Genomic DNA, 17,509 nt, shown 5'->3' on the forward strand with positions numbered 1-17,509 from the left:
CTACTCTTGATGAACTGTGGTATCGTGTTGAAGCTGCATGGGCAGCTGTACTTGTATACGCCATCCAAACTCTGACTCAACGCCCAGGCGTATCAAGGCCGATATTACGGCCAGAGGTTGTTGTTCTGGGTACTGATTTCTCAGGATCTACGCACCCTAATTGCGTGAAAATGTAATCACATGTCAGTTCTAGTATAATGAATACGCGTTTATCATCTGCATTTCTTCTTGGTGTAGCAATTTTAATGGCCAGTAGTGTATTATGATATAGCTTAGAAGTAATGGAGAGTCCTAAGTCTCTGAAACTGGGAAGGAATTTGCTGCAGTGCCAACCTGCGTTTTCATGGCTTGCAATTAACTTCAGCATCCGCAGTTCAGCTATTTCGAAAAGTGGCCTCGCGCGCAGTTGACCACTTCAAGAGCAGGTAAAATTTGGTGTCTGGGCGCAGTCGGTATCACCCGTGAGTTGTCTTCGAAGCTATATTCCGGCACGGTGTTGTTTTCACTCCGTCTTCGGTGTACCCAAGTGTGCGCCGGCTGCCGCGTGCCTACGTCACTGGCTGGGCTGCGCAGGCGGCGGCTGCGCACGGAGGACGCGCCTGCCTCGGCCGCAGGTGGCTGCCCGCCCTCAGAAGCCATGCAGACGCGCAGCCAGCTGATTCTGCTGGCGCTGCCGCTGCTGCTGCTGCTACGGCCGGGCGCCGCGGCGGCGGCGGATGAGCTGCAGCAGCGGGCGCTGCTGGCTCTGTCCGACGCGCTCGCCTACCTGGAGGGCCAGTCGCAGGCGCTCCTCGACTCCGTGTTCTCCGTTGCCATCACCGACGGTAAGCTGTCTGCAGGCCAAAGACCTACACTGTTTTCTTCTTTTCGCCTGCAGGCTACGCGGCAACCTTCCGGTATTTTAGGAATGTTATAGTACGTTGTAATCAGAAGCGTCGTAACTCTTTTTTTTTTTTTTTTTAATAGTCTGGCATTTCGACGAAGGAGAATTGCTATAACGGTGGGTAGTGGTTGATGATATCTTATTAACTGTGCAAGATTTCCGTCTGCTGGTTTGCATACATGCGAAGAAATTGTTATTTATATCTTGTGCTGCTTCTCTAACACATTCGCAGTATTTCAGAATAAAGTTCAGTCGTCAATTGCACAATTACACTACTGGCCATTAAAATTCCTACACCAAGAAGAAATGCAGATGATAAACGGGTATTCATTGGACAAATATGTTATACTAGAACTGACATATGATTACATTTTCACTCAATTGGGGTTCATAGATCCTGAGACATCGGTACCCAGAACAACCATCTGTGGTCGTAATAACGGCCTTTATACACCTGGGCATTGAGTCAAACAGAGCTTGGATGGCGTCTACAGGTACATCTGCCCATGCAGCTTCAACACGATACCACAGTTCATAGAGAGTAGTGACTGGCGTATTGTGACGAGCCAGTTGCTCGGCCACCATTGACCACACGTTTTCAATTGGTGAGAGATCTGGAAAATGTGCTGGCCAGGGCAGCAGTAGAACATTTTCTGTATCCAGGAAGTCCCGTACAGGACCTGCAAGATGCGGTCGTTCATTATCCTGCTGAAATGTAGGGTTTCGCAGGTATCGAATGAAGGGTAGAGCCACGGGTCGTAACACATCTGAAATGTAACGTCCGCTGTTCAAAGTGCCGTCAATGCGAACAAGAGGTAACCGAGACGTGTAACCAATGGCACCCCATACCATCACGCCGGGTGATACGCCAGTATGGCGATGACGAATACACGCTTGCAACGTGCGTTCACCGCGATGTCGCCAAACACGGATGCGACCATCATGATGCTGTAAACAGAACCTGGATTCACTAGAAAAAATGACGTTTAGCCATTCATGCACCCAGGTTCTCGTTGAGTACACCATCACAGGCGCTCCTGTCTTTGATGCAGCGTCATGGGTAAGCGCAGCCATGGTCTCCTACCTGATAGTCCATGCTGCTGCAAACGTCGTCGAACTGTTCGTGCAGATGGTTGTTGCCTTGTAAACGTCCCCATCTGTTGACTCAGGGATCGAGACGTGGCTGCACGATCCGTTACAGCCATGCGGATAAGATGCCTGTCATCTCGACTGCTAGTGATACGAGGCCGTTGGGATCCAGCACGGCGTTCCGTATTACCCCCTGAACACACCGATTCCATATTCTGCTAACAGTCATTAGATCTCGACCAACGCTAGCAGCTAAGGCGCGATACGATAAACCGCAATTGCGGTAGGCTACAATCCGACCTTTATCAAAGTCGGAAACGTAATGGTACCCATTTCTCCTCCTCCCACGAGGCATCACAACAATGTTTCACCAGGCAACGCCGGTAAACTGCTGTTTGTGTATGAGAAATCGGTTGGAAACTTTCCTCATGTCAGCACGTTGTAGGTGTCGCCACTGGCGCCAACCTTGTGTGAGTGCTCTGAAAAGCTAATCATTTGCATATCACAGCATCTTCTTCCTGTTGGGTAAATTTCGCGACTGTAGCACGTCATATTCGTGGTGTAGCAATTGTAATGGCCAGTAGTGTATGTTTTTCTTTCGCTTTATCGGTTTCAACAGATTAATCTGTCATCTTCATAAAGTTACAACTTTTGGGGTATTATAAATCATTAGAACTTGACCAGACATTTATGTAAGTTATAAGAAGTGTGTTACAGAAACTAACTTACTGTTGGTATTGGTTTAGGAGCTGTCAATATCTTCTTCAAAGAAGCGTAATGCCATGACATGTCCAAAATGTATATATTTTATGTGATAATTATAAGTACATACTAATAATTTATAGTAAATGAATCACATTTAAGTACATAGGTAAGTTGTGCTAGCAGCAAGCAACATATATAAAAGCACATAGAATGTATAAGTAAGGTATACAGAGAAAGTTACATACAATACATTTTATATATGTTCCTTGGTGCCAGCACACAGAAACTTGACTACGTACGTACATGTGATTCATTTACTGTAAATTATCAAATTGTGTTTATACTTACACATACAATACCAGTATGTACATTTTTGGACATGTAATGGCATTATTCTTCCGTGAACACGATACTGAATCTGCTGAACGAATACTAAGTGACTTTTCGTAATAGGCCTACACTTCTTACACTTCACTTAAATGTATGGACAAGTTCCAAAAATTTATAATTGCTCAAATTTTGTAGTCTTCAGAATATGGTAGATTAACCTGTTGAAACTGGTAAAGCAAAATAAAAATAAAAAAAAATTACTGCAACTGACCACTGAATTTCATTATGAAATATCTTCCACAGCTGCTGAGGAAATCACTGCTATGAATAAAATCAATCACAGTAAGCGTTATTTCGTGCATGGATATGGTGAACATGTCTTTAGAGAATGATCCATGATTAATTCTCACGCGGATGATGGGAGTTATAAATTTCCTATTCGCCACAATTACGTGAAACGAGAGCTTCGGCCGGCCGGGGTGGCCGAGCGGTTCTAGGCGCTACAGTCTGGAACTGCGCGACCACTACGGTCGCAGGTTCGAATCCTGCCTCGGGCATGGATGTGTGTGGTGTCCTTAGGTTAGTTAGGTTTAAGTAGTTCTAAGTTCTAGGGTACTAATGACCTCAGATGTTAAGTCCCATAGCGCTCAGAGCCATTTGAACCATTTTGAACCAGAGCTTCGCGGAATGGTCTGTTGTATTTGTCCATAACATATCCCTTTACTGCGATTCGATAACTGATATTCGTCTTACCACCGGCTTCTTGCTCCTCTGTGTAACCTATTCTTCAGGTCTGCTGGCAGTACTTTGATATTTTTAAATTTGCTCTTTCGAGCGAATCTTACTCAAAATAACGTCGTTGCTGTTTAGATTATGTTGCCCCGAAATATCGGAAACACATTTCGGGACTGATTTATTTTTGCCATCAACTACAACTATGCAATTCACCGTGTGCTTCCGGCTGTGCCAGTTATTAGGAGATTTTACCGTTCCATTCGCGCATGGAGGGTGGGAGGAATGATTACTGCAACGCTTCTGTGTGTGGTGTAACCAGCCTCGTCTTCGCCGTCGCTACGGGGACGACACGTAGGGGGTAATAGTACAGAGTGGTTATAATTAAGCTTTCGCTACTTGAGGCAGTGTAGATGGAACCACCTTTATAGGAATGATGTTCAGACTGAGCGCTGCAAGATGTGCGTTTTTGGAAGAGTTTATGTCATGACTTGCTGTTAGGCGCCAGCACTGGTACGGCGACATAGTGCTGAAACACAAGCATCAGCGTGCATTGCAGTTGCAGACAGTCAACTCTGGTCTGCACAATACGAGCAGGATTTTAGTCGTAAGGCTTTTTTTATCAAAACAATAGTAATAGTGTTGCTGCTCTTCGCAAGTATAGACTCATTAAAGGAATACGGAGACGTCCTCTTTCCGCACGGGGTTGAAGAACATGTCCGACTTAACTGCCGATTTGGGAATTGTTCCTGGGAGAGGTCAACGGCGAACTGCCCCACAAATCGTTGAAGAAGTTGCTGTTGCCATGGCTGAGAATGCTGGACGCAATGTGCGATCTTCTAGCTTCGTCACTGCAACAGAACATTCCGTGGTCCTCCGTTCGAAAACTGCTACGAACGAACTCTAGTGCGGATCCAGGCCATCGTGGTCGCCACATTCTGCAACGTTTGTAACCAACCTTAAACGTAAACATGGTACGCAGTTAACAGGGTTACTCTTTCACACGCAAATTAAAATGTACACTCCTGGAAATTGAAATAAGAACACCGTGAATTCATTGTCCCAGGAAGGGGAAACTTTATTGACATATTCCTGGGGTCAGATACATCACATGATCACACTGACAGAACCACAGGCACATAGACACAGGCAACAGAGCATGCACAATGTCGGCACTAGTACACTGTATATCCACCTTTCGCAGCAATGCAGGCTGCTATTCTCCCATGGAGACGATCGTAGAGATGCTGGATGTAGTCCTGTGGAACGGCTTGCCATGCCATTTCCACCTGGCGCCTCAGTTGGACCAGCGTTCGTGCTGGACGTGCAGACCGTGTGAGACGACGCTTCATCCAGTCCCAAACATGCTCAATGGGGGACAGATCCGGAGATCTTGCTGGCCAGGGTAGTTGACTTACACCTTCTAGAGCACGTTGGGTGGCACGGGATACATGCGGACGTGCAATGTCCTGTTCGAACAGCAAGTTCCCTTGCCGGTCTAGGAATGGTAGAACGATGGGTTCGATGACGGTTTGGATGTACCGTGCACTATTCAGTGTCCCCTCGACGATCGCCAGTGGTGTACGGCCAGTGTAGGAGATCGCTCCCCACACCATGATGCCGGGTGTTGGCCCTGTGTGCCCCGGTCGTATGCAGTCCTGATTGTGGCGCTCACCTGCACGGCGCCAAATACGCATACGACCATCATTGGCACCAAGGCAGAAGCGACTCTCATCGCTGAAGACGACACGTCTCCATTCGTCCCTCCATTCACGCCTGTCGCGACACCACTGGAGGCGGGCTGCACGATGTTGGGGCGTGAGCGGAAGACGGCCTAACGGTGTGCGGGACCGTAGCCCAGCTTCATGGAGACGGTTGCGAATGGTCCTCGCCGATACCCCAGGAGCAACAGTGTCCCTAATTTGCTGGGAAGTGGCGGTGCGGTCCCCTACGGCACTGCGTAGGATCCTACGGTCTTGGCGTGCATCCGTGCGTCGCTGCGGTCCGGTCTCAGGTCGACGGGCACGTGCACCTTCCGCCGACCACTGGCGACAACATCGATGTACTGTGGAGCAATTCGGCGGTACGTCCACCCGGCCTCCCGCATGCCCACTATACGCCCTCGCTCAAAGTCCGTCAACTGCACATACGGTTCACGTCCACGCTGTCGCGGCATGCTACCAATGTTAAAGACTGCGATGGAGCTCCGTATGCCACGGCAAACTGGCTGACACTGACGGCGGCGGTGCACAAATGCTGCGTAGCTAGCGCCATTCGACGGCCAACACCGCGGTTCCTGGTGTGTCCGCTGTGCCGTGCGTGTGATCATTGCTTGTACAGCCCTCTCGCAGTGTCCGGAGCAAGTATGGTGGGTCTGACACACCGGTGTCAATGTGTTCTTTCTTCCATTTCCAGGAGTGTATTTCTTTCAATGGCGTATTTGTTATTTCACTTCCGCAAGTCCTTACACATGTTTTCACAAAGTTTCATTGTCCTTTGATCTCTGGTTTTTCGTGGGAGTCCTCTCTGGTAGCGATACTTTAATTGTAACCTCACTGTATATTCCTAGGTTCATTACTTGAAGCTGGTTCCTCGGAATTTGTAAGTAGGATTTCACGAGACAGTTGGCATCTGTCTTGAAGTCTCCCAGTTTTTCTTACATCTCCATGAAGGTGTCATGTGATTTAAACAAACCTGTGACCATTGGCACGGCCCTGCTGTGTATACGTTCAACAATCCTCGTTATTCTTACTTGGTACGCGTCCCATACACTTAAGCAGTAGTCTAGGACGGGTCTCACGAGTAATTTGTAACCAATCCCCTTTGCAGACTGATTGCATTTCCACAGTATTCCACCAATGAACCGAAGTCTGCCACCTGATTTACCAACGATTGAGCCTAAGTGATAGTTCCATTTCACATCCATACAAATTGTTACACACAGATATTTGTGTGAGCTGTAGTCATGGCCTGACTGACTATTTGTGTGCTTTTACAGCTGTGCAGCTAAAATACACAGCACGAATAAAAAAACCCCAACACACTTCCCTGGAGCATGCGTGACGTTACTTTTACGTCTGTCGGCGACTCTTCATCCAAGATAACAAGCTACGTACACTCTGTCAAGAAATATTCATAATTACTTTTAAAAACAGTCTTGATCACGATTTATTTAACAAGGTGACCGGTTTCGACCACTACTGTGGTCATCTTCAGACCATTGATTAGGAACTTCTTTCTGTTGGAGAATCACTACTGAGTGGTGATTCTCCAACAGAAAGAGGTTCCTACTCAATGGTCTGAAGATGACCACAGTAGTGGTCGAAACCGGTCACCTTGTTAAATAAATCGTGATCAAGACTGTTTTTAATAGTAATTATTTATAAGACATTGATCACTGCTGTTCCCGTAATGCATTCAAGGAGTAGTGATTCTCCAACAGAAAGAGGTTCCTACTCAATGGTCTGAAGATGACCACAGTAGTGGTCGAAACCGGTCACCCTGTTAAATAAATCGTGATCAAGACTGTTTTTAATAGTAATTATTTATAAGACATTGATCACTGCTGTTCCCGTAATGCATTCAAAAGTAAGAAATATTCAGTCTAGTCACAAATTTCGTTTTATACCCACATACGACCGCACTTCCGACGAAAAGCGTAGGTTTGGTGCTGAGTAGATTTTTTTTCTGAAGGCAAGAAATACCAACTGCCTTAACCTAAGACTTTCAAGTAATCGTGTGATAAAAGCACAGGTTAGGTTTCGCATGACGGATATTTTCGGAATCCACACTGGCAGAAATGGTTGAGGTCATCCTCTTAGTGATTCTTTCTTACATTTAAGCCCAAATTTTCTGACGTTTATGAGTTTTTAAAAATTTCCTTCTATTTTTATAACATAAGAATAATTCGACTTGCGTTTCACTTCACGTAGAGAAGAAAGGAAATGGAGGTACAGGTGGGTTTTAACATCCCCGACGACGCACTCGTTTCAGAGGGAATACAAAGTCGGATAGGAGAACGATGCGAAAGAAAATTGGCTATCTTCTTTTCAGCGGAGCCATGTCAGTATTTCGGTTAAGAGATCCGGGAAATCACGATAAATCTAAATCGGGATGCATGGAGATGGATTCGAGCTCCGAACCTCCTGAACGTGAGGCGCTGAAAGAGAATAGGACAACTTGTCTAGTCAGTCTAATCAAGTTCCTGCTTGTGCTGGTCAGCACTGACAATACAGTAACCGAATAAAAGCTTTTATATTTTCGTCTGCCATTATGAGTGTTCTTCAATAATTTGAGTCAGCGTACACACGACCCTTATAAAACTCTTCACTCTAGCAACATTCGCATTTAACACGAAAAAAAGCTGAATACTTTACACGGATCTGTCCGAAGCGCCTTGCACACAGCTAGAAATGAATCGCTCTCCTCGACCTTACATAATCTGAGTAGGTGCCTGAGATAACGATTAACTTCCACAATTGCAGCATGAACTCGCTAACTGCTCAAGAACAACAGCACTTATCGCGATGTAAAAAGTTTGCCCAATCATAGTCACAAATTATTTATTCCTATAGTGTAATATTTAATCCTTCCATTATACAAAATACTGAGTCGTCTACTATTTGAACATTACAGACTGAACTGACAGCTGAATAATTTTTGTGTATTAAACGAAGTAAATTATATAGAGGTATGTGCTACGCAGTAAAGTGACTTACAAGCTGGAAATAATAAACGACTTCTGAAGAGATATGTTGAAACAACACCACTAAAATATCAGCGTCATAATTATGTAACGTATGAGGGCATATTCAAAGAAGTAGATCGAAGTTCTCTAATGAGTTTAAATGTTGTTTCACGATTATTCCCGGGAATTTATGCTGCTGCGTACTTCGTAATTGCGTTATTTTCTAGTACTTGCCGGTTAGAAATCAACAATTGCTACACGTAACGGTGTAGTCTGTAAAATTAAATGTGAATAAATATCAGAAATAGCAGTGCCAACCAAGATTATCTGCCGTAAAAATTCTTTTAATCTATACGGAAATATTTTTCGGCATGATTTAATCATGTTATTATTATTCGGACACTAATCTTGCACACTTTTCATCTTTTTCATTTCTTGTATTTTTTTTTTCCAGCCACTACGCAAATTCGCTCGCATGTGGTATTTGCTTTTTTCGTAGCGGATGCTACGTTTGATCCACAAGACTGGGTGCAGTGTACGAACTGAGCGTCTCGACGGAAAGTGTCCTCTGTAGACATGATATGACTCTTTATGTTGTTCTGGAGTTACAAGCGTCGTATTGACTTGGGTCACAAGCTATACAAAATAAAGGATTAAGTTGGTTATCTGATTCAGCTGCATATTCCGAATGGGTCTAATTACGACCGTATGAGTCACATGAGGTATCAGTTTTATTAATTCCGCACGATTCTTTTACTGTGTGACCACTTTTGTATCCGTCCACGCAACAGCGCAGCAGTCTTGCACTCACTGCCTCTTTGTCGCCACACGCTTTGTTCACAGAAAGCAGTGAGTGTGTGACGTTACGCAACAACATGAATCCTTCATGAGAGCTTCCACAAATAAGCTCGTGTTTGCTGCGGCGGGAATCAGATGGTTCCCGTTCTCTGAGCTCACATGGTGCTCCAGACAAATTGCCGACCATTGCGAACCGTTGCGGAAATACACTCCTGGAAATTGAAATAAGAACACCGTGAATTCATTGTCCCAGGAAGGGGAAACTTTATTGACACATTCCTGGGGTCAGATGCATCACATGATCACACTGACAGAACCACAGGCACATAGACACAGGCAACAGAGCATGCACAATGTCGGCACTAGTACAGTGTATATCCACCTTTCGCAGCAATGCAGGCTGCTATTCTCCCATGGAGACGATCGTAGAGATGCTGGATGTAGTCCTGTGGAACGGCTTGCCATGCCATTTCCACCTGGCGCCTCAGTTGGACCAGCGTTCGTGCTGGACGTGCAGACCGCGTGAGACGACGCTTCATCCAGTCCCGAACATGCTCAATGGGGGACAGATCCGGAGATCTTGCTGGCCAGGGTAGTTGACTTACACCTTTTAGAGCACGTTGGGTGGAACGGGATACATGCGGACGTGCATTGTCCTGTTGGAACAGCAAGTTCCCTTGCCGGTCTAGGAATGGTAGAACGATGGGTTCGATGACGGTTTGGATGTACCGTGCACTATTCAGTGTCCCCTCGACGATCACCAGTGGTGTACGGCCAGTGTAGGAGATCGCTCCCCACACCATGATGCCGGGTGTTGGCCCTGTGTGCCTCGGTCGTATGCAGTCCTGATTGTGGCGCTCACCTGCACGGCGCCAAACACGCATACGACCATCATTGGCACCAAGGCAGAAGCGACTCTCATCGCTGAAGACGACACGTCTCCATTCGTCCCTCCATTCACGCCTGTCGCGACACCACTGGAGGCGGGCTGCACGATGTTGGGGCGTGAGCGGAAGACGGCCTAACGGTGTGCGGGACCGTAGCCCAGCTTCATGGAGACGGTTGCGAATGGTCCTCGCCGATACCCCAGGAGCAACAGTGTCCCTAATTTGCTGGGAAGTGGCGGTGCGGTCCCCTACGGCACTGCGTAGGATCCTACGGTCTTGGCGTGCATCCGTGCGCCGCTGCGGTCCGGTCCCAGGTCGACGGGCACGTGCACCTTCCGCCGACCACTGGCGACAACATCGATGTACTGTGGAGACCTCACGCCCCACGTGTTGAGCAATTCGGCGGTACGTCCACCCGGCCTCCCGCATGCCCACTATACGCCCTCGCTCAAAGTCCGTCAACTGCACATACGGTTCACGTCCACGCTGTCGCGGCATGCTACCAGTGTTAAAGACTGCGATGGAGCTCCGTATGCCACGGCAAACTGGCTGACACTGACGGCGGCGGTGTACAAATGCTGCGCAGCTAGCGCCATTCGACGGCCAACACCGCGGTTCCTGGTGTGTCCGCTGTGCCGTGCGTGTGATCATTGCTTGTACAGGCCTCTCGCAGTGTCCGGAGCAAGTATGGTGGGTCTGACACACCGGTGTCAATGTGTTCTTTTTTCCATTTCCAGGAGTGTATTTTTCCACACAAGCGACGTATCTGTGCATCCCCCCTTACTCTCAGACATATGGTGCCTTTCCCTGGGCTCTTGTTAAGACCTTTAAAAATAAACCTAAATGTTGTGGTCGTGGAAAAAAATTGTGTTTCCCTCTGAAATAAGTATGTGAAAGTTTTGTACCTAGAGGATAGTGTACCTAGAAACACACGATATTGTTTGGACGTTACTTCAGACTACTAAATTACAGGTCCATATCGTCAACGTCGATATGCAGCAGGGTTTTGGAACATATATTGCGTTCGAACATTATGAATAACCTCGAAGAAAACGGTCCATTGACGCACAGTCAACATGGGTTTAGAAAACATCGTTCCTGTGAAACACAGCTAGCTCTTTATTCACGTGAAGTGTTGAGTGCTACTGACAAGGGACTTCAGATTGATTCCGTATTTCTGGATTTGTGGAAGGCTTTTGACACTGTGCCACACAAGCGGTTCGTAGTGAAATTGCGTGCGTATGGAATATCGTCTCAGTTATGTGAGTGGATTTGTGATTTCCTGTCAGAGAGGTCACAGTTCGTAGTAATTGACGGAAAGTCATCGAGTACAACAGAAGTGATTTCTGGCGTTCCCCAACGTAGTCTTATAGGCCCTTTGCTGTTCGTTATCTATATAAACGATTTGGGAGACAATCTGAGCAGCCGTCTTCGGTTGTTTGCAGATGACGCTGTCGTTTATCGACTAATAAAGTCATCAGAAGATCAAAACAAACTGCAAAACGATTTAGAAAAGGTACCTGTATGGTGCGAAAAGTGGCAGTTGACCCTAAATAACGAAAAGTGTGGGGTCACCCACATGAGTGCTAAAAGGAACTCGTTAAACTTCGGTTATACGATAAATCAATCAAATATAAAGGCCGTAAACTCAACTAAATACTTAGGTATTACAATTACGAACAATTTAAATTGGAAGGAACACATAGAAAATGTTGTGGGGAAGGCTAACCAAAGACTGCTTTTTATTGGCAGCACACTTAGAAAATGTAACAGTCCTACTAAGGAGACTGCCTACACTACGCTTGTCCGTCCTCTTTTAGAATACTGCTGCGCGGTGTGGGATCCTTACCAGATAGGACTGACGGAGTATATCGAAAAAGTTCAAAGGCAGCACGTTTTGTATTATCGCGAAATATGGGAGAGAGTGTCACAGAAATTATACAAGATGGCTCTGAGCACTATGCGACTTAACTTCTGAGGTCATCAGTCGCCTAGAACTTAGAACTAATTAAACCTAACTAACCTAAGGACATCACACACATCCATGCCCGAGGCAGGATTCGAACCTGCGACCGTAGCGGTCGCTCGATTCCAGATTGCAGCGCCTAGAACCGCACGGCCACTCCGGCCGGCAATTATAGAAGATTTGGGCTGGGAATCATTAAAAGAAAGGCAGTTTTTGTTGCGACGGAATCTTCTCACGAAATTCCAATCACCAACTTTCTTCTCCGAATGCGAATATATTTTGTTGACACCGACCTACACAGGGAGAAACAATCACCACGATAAAATAAGGGAAATCAGAGCTCGTACGGAAAGATATAGGTGTTCGTTCTTTCCGCGCGCTATACGATATTGCAATAATAGAGATTGTGAAGGTGGTTCGGTGAACCCTCTGCCAGGCACTTGAATGTGATTTTTAGAGTATCCATGTAGACGTGGATGTCTTTAATTTACTAAGTTACTCTTATATTCACACAAACCTTAACATTCTATAGTTGAACAAAGCTGATGGCGCATTCAGCGCTAAAAGCGTTGATTAACACACATACTTACGGCTTAAACATGTCTTCCCATTACTTTTATTCCGTTTATTATTATTTCGTAGACAACCTTATCGGCATGTTACTACGAGAAAGGTCGGTCTGACATGCTTGTGCGTTGAGTTGTTACGAGAGATCGATGCTCCTCCGGAATCTCTGTGAAAATTTTAGCACGACTGACTCTCGCGCGCAATTACCTTTTACCTCAGCGACAGCTTGATTCGTTCCCGCCTCTAGTTCCACCCTGCGGAGAACTCGAAATGAATAGCAAAGCTGCCCATGCATCACCGTAACACCTGATGGCACCCGAGTCTTGGGTCTGCATTCTAAATTCACGCCTTGTGTCTACAACCAGGCAAGTCGCGATGTATACGGCGTGCTGTAACAACTGCTTATACGACACGCGATACAATGTACATGCGTATGAAAAAGGTAGTTGCTATCGTTACATAAGCGTGAATTTACACAGTCCATTAATTTTCGGTTAATATAAACTCAATGTTTTAACTGATTCTTCACTAAATCGTGAACAGCTGAAAATGTATACGTGAATTTGCATATTTTACCTCCTGTCTTCAGCAGCAATTTTCTTGCAAGTATATTTCAGTTCGTAGAAATATTATACAATAACAATATTGTAAAAATTATTCGTCTCTGAATTGTATAAAAAAGAATTATTTATTCGTCCTCATTTAAATACAAACCGCAAAGGTGCTGTGAATCAATTTACAAGTGACAATTATTTGTGGAACACTGCTAACGCAATAAAAAATATATTTTTAAACGAAGTATCAAGCGAAGTAAAAAATACTTTATTTTGATGTATTTTTTTCCCTACCGTTACCAGCAAATACATTTAATTTTTACACAGAACAGGTGGTAACCCAAATAGGGAAACATTAACAGTAGACTGGTTCCTCAGCAGAGCCTAATGACTTCGTGTGTGAAGTAGTCTTTGGATATACACTATTGGCCATTAAAATTGCTACACCAAGAAGATGACGCTACAGACGCGAAATTTAACCGACAGGAAGAAGATGCTGTGATATGCAAATGATCAGCTTTTCAGAGCATTCACACAAGGTTGGCGCCAGTGGCGACACCTACAACGTGCTGACATGAGGAAAGTTTGCAACCGATTTCTCATACACTAACAGCAGTTGACCGGCGTTGCCTGGTGAAACATTGTTGTGATGCCTCGTGTAAGGAGGAGAAATGCGTACCATCACGTTTCCGACTTTGATAAAGGTCGGATTGTAGCTTATCGCGACTGCGGTTTATCGTATCACAACATTGCTGCTCGCGTTGGTCGAGATCCAATGCCTGTTAGGAGAATATGGAATCTGTGGGTTCAGGAGGGTAATACGGAACACCGTGCTGGATCTCAACGGCATCGTACCACTAGCAGTCGAGATGACAGGCATCTTATCCGCATGGCTGTAACGGATCGTGCAGCCACGTCTCGATCCATGAGTCAGCAGATGGGGACGTTTGCAACACAACAACCATCTGCACGAACAGTTCGACGACGTTTCCAGCAGTATGGACTATCAGCTCGGAGACCGTGGCTGCGGTTACCCTTGACGCATCAGAGACAGGAGCGCCTGCGATGGTGTACTCAACGACGAACCTGGGTGCACGGATGGCAAAACGTCATTTTTTCGGATCAATCCAGGTTCCGTTTACAGCGTCATGATGGTCACATCCGTGTTTGGCGACATTGCGGTGAACGCACGTTGGAAGCGTGTATTCGTCATCGCCATACTGGCATATCCCCTGCGTGATGGTATGGGGTGCCATTGGTTACACGTCTCGGTCACCTCTTGTTCGCGTTGACGGCACTCTGAACAGTGGACGTTACATTTCAGATGTGTTTCGACCCGTGGCTCTACCCTTCATTCGATCCCTGCGAAACCCTACATTTCAGCAGCATAATGCACGACTGCATGTTGCAGGTCCTGTACGGGTCTTTCTCGATACAGAAAATGTTCGACTGCTGCCCTGGCCAGCACATTCTCCAGATCACTCACCAATTAAAAACGTCTGGTCAATGGTGGCCGAGCAACTGGTTCGTCACAATACGCCAGTCACTACTCTTGATGAACTGTGGTATCGTGTTGAAGCTGCATGGGCAGCTGTACCTGTACACGCCATCCAAGCTCTGTTTGGCTCAATGCCCAGGCGTATCAAGGCCGTTATTACGGCGAGAGGTGGTTGTTCTGGGTACTGATTTCTTACGATCTATGCACCTAAATTGCGTGAAAATGTAATTACATGTCAGTTCTAGTATAACATATTTGTCCAATGAATACCCGTTTATCATCTGCATTTCTTCTTGGTGTAGCAATTTTAATGGCCAGTAGCGTAACTTGAGTAACAAATTCATCTGGCACAATGCAGCCCTTTTATAGCGGCCCACGTCGACTGTTGGTGGTGTGATTGTTAACTGGAAATGAGAAGAAACAAAAACAGCCGTAACAAGACGAGGCAGTTCTCACGTACTGACGCACAGGGATCGATCAGCATTGCGGAGGATGGTGGTAAAAAAATTACGTGAAATCAGCGGAAGGAATCATTAGTGAGTTCCAAAGAGCTACCAGCAGTCCAGCTTGCACAGTGACTGTGCGTAGGGAGTTAGAGGGAATAGTGCACAATGGTCGAGCAATTCATTACAGGCCACATATTTCTGTAGTCAATGCTAAGCGACCTGCTGTGAGCTGAGGCCCCAAAGACGTCTGTGAGCCTGTGGGAAAGTCAGAAGGACGTCAACATCTGTAGACATTAACAGCGACAAATCGTCTGCGGTCTCCCGCCTGGATGACGCATTTCACGCTAATAGCTTTTCCAGGACAGTGCAGCACATGGCCTTCACCGTTACTAACAGTTTTTTTTCCTAACAGTTTCTCTTACCTTTAACAGCAGTAACCAGGCAGCAGACTTCCACATTTAATTAAGTGGGTATAAGTTCAGATGTTTTTAGCTAACGTTACCGATATGTGGCGTACGTCATTGTAAACGTTTATGTGTTATATACAGGGTGTTTCAGATGAAGCGTATGCCCCTGTAACTTACGAAATAATAGGTGACAGGAAAATTTATTGTGGTAGGTCCACATATGAAACGTTACACTTTCTGCGGGGCTATGAACATAGTTTATTGATTTCTTTTCCAGAGAGTTACGAGGCGTGTTTTTTAAGTAAGTACCGTTTTGAAATTAAAAAAAGACATGCTAAGATATCTCAATAATTTTATTTTTACATGAAAACCTGAACCTTAATCTACGCACTGACGTCATTACAGTCTGATTCTTCCTTGTTTACGTTGTGTACTAAAAAATGGTTCAAATGGTTCTGAGCACTATGGGACTTAACATCTGTGGTCATCAGTCCCCTAGAACTTAGAACTACTTAAACCTAACTAACCTAAGGACATCACACACATCCATGCCCGAGGCAGGATTCGAACCTGCGACCGTAGCAGTCGCGCGGTTCCGGACTGCGCGCCTACGTTGTGTACTGAGTGTTTAAGATGCCTCCGATAACCGTGAGTCCCGCCGACTGTGAAGTACGGGCTGTTATAAGATTTCTTAGTGCTACAGGCCTAAAAGCGATCGATGTTCGTTGTGAGATCTGTGCAGCTTACGGAGAAAAAATTATGAGTGATGGAATGGTAAGAAAGTGGGTGAGAGCATTTAAAGATGGCCGCACAAATGTGCATGATGAACAACGGACTGGGCGTCCTTCGGTCGTTAATGAAAGTTTGGTGCAGGAAGTGGACAATAAGATGAGAGAAAAAGAGACACTTTACGATTTTCTCCTTGCGGGATGACTTTCCTAATGTTTCTCGTAGTGTTTTGTATGGCATTGTGACCCAGCACTTGAATTACCGAAAATTGTGCGCACGTTGGGTACCGAAAATGTTGACGGATGTGCACAAAACCAAACGTTTAGACAGTGCATTGACTTTCCTTGAGCGGTACCACAACGACGGTGATGATTTCTTAAGCCAAATTGTTACGAGCGATGAAACATGGGTGGCCTACGTCACACCAGAATCAAAGCAACAGACCATGGAAGCTGAGCAAGGGCATCGTTTTGCTGCAAGACAATGCCCGTCCGCATGTGGCGAATCAGACCAAAGATCTCATCACATCTTTTCGATGGGAAACTCTAGATCATTCTACGTACAGCCCCGATCTTGCGCCCAGTGACTACCATCTGTTCCTGCACTTGAAGAAACACCTGTGCGGTCAGCGTCTTCAAGACGATGACGAAGTCAAAACAGTGGTGATGCAGTGGTTAACAAGTCAGGCGGCAGACTTCTATGATGAGGGTATTCAAAAACTGTTACAACGTTATGACAAGTGCCTCAATATTAACGGAAATTATGTAGAAAAGTAGATTAAGGTACAGGCTTTCGTGTAAAAATAAAATTATTGAGATATCTCAGCGGTCTAAGGCGCTGCAGTCATGGACTGTGCGGCAGATCCCGGCGGAGGTTCGAGTCCTCCCTCGGGCTTGGGTGTGTGTGTTCGTCCTTAGGATAATTTATGTTAAGTAGTGTGTAAGTTACGGACTGATACCTTAGCAGTTAAGTCCAATAAGATTTCACACACATTTTTTTAAATATCTCAGTAAGTCTTTTTTTAAATTTTGAAACGGTACTTACTTAAAAAAACACGCCTCGTACAGGAACCAGACACAATTTTTAAAGAGAACATTAGTTTTTCCTATTATGTAGCTGCTGTAGTTAAATCAGTTCTGTACAAATCAGTTTAAAACACATTTCTATCGCGGTTAGTTTGGGAATTAGAAACTTTCAGAGACTTAAGAGTGGATGCAACATGCTGTACATA

The 17,509-nt window shown here is 45.5% G+C and overlaps 1 protein-coding gene across 1 annotated transcript in view; it reads left to right on the top strand.

Moving 5' to 3' along the window:
* Nucleotides 1–629: 629 nt before the first annotated feature.
* Nucleotides 630–17,509, top strand: part of LOC126234251 (UPF0764 protein C16orf89 homolog) — a 64,085-nt gene continuing 47,205 nt past the window's right edge. Inside the window, exon 1 of the mRNA XM_049942943.1 lies at nt 630–824. Within this exon, the coding sequence (XP_049798900.1) occupies nt 638–824 (187 nt within the window). The 5' untranslated portion in view covers nt 630–637. The remainder of the gene's footprint in view (nt 825–17,509) is intronic.

Source organism: Schistocerca nitens, chromosome 2 (genome assembly GCF_023898315.1).
Source record: "Schistocerca nitens isolate TAMUIC-IGC-003100 chromosome 2, iqSchNite1.1, whole genome shotgun sequence".
NCBI lineage: Eukaryota > Metazoa > Arthropoda > Insecta > Orthoptera > Acrididae > Schistocerca > Schistocerca nitens.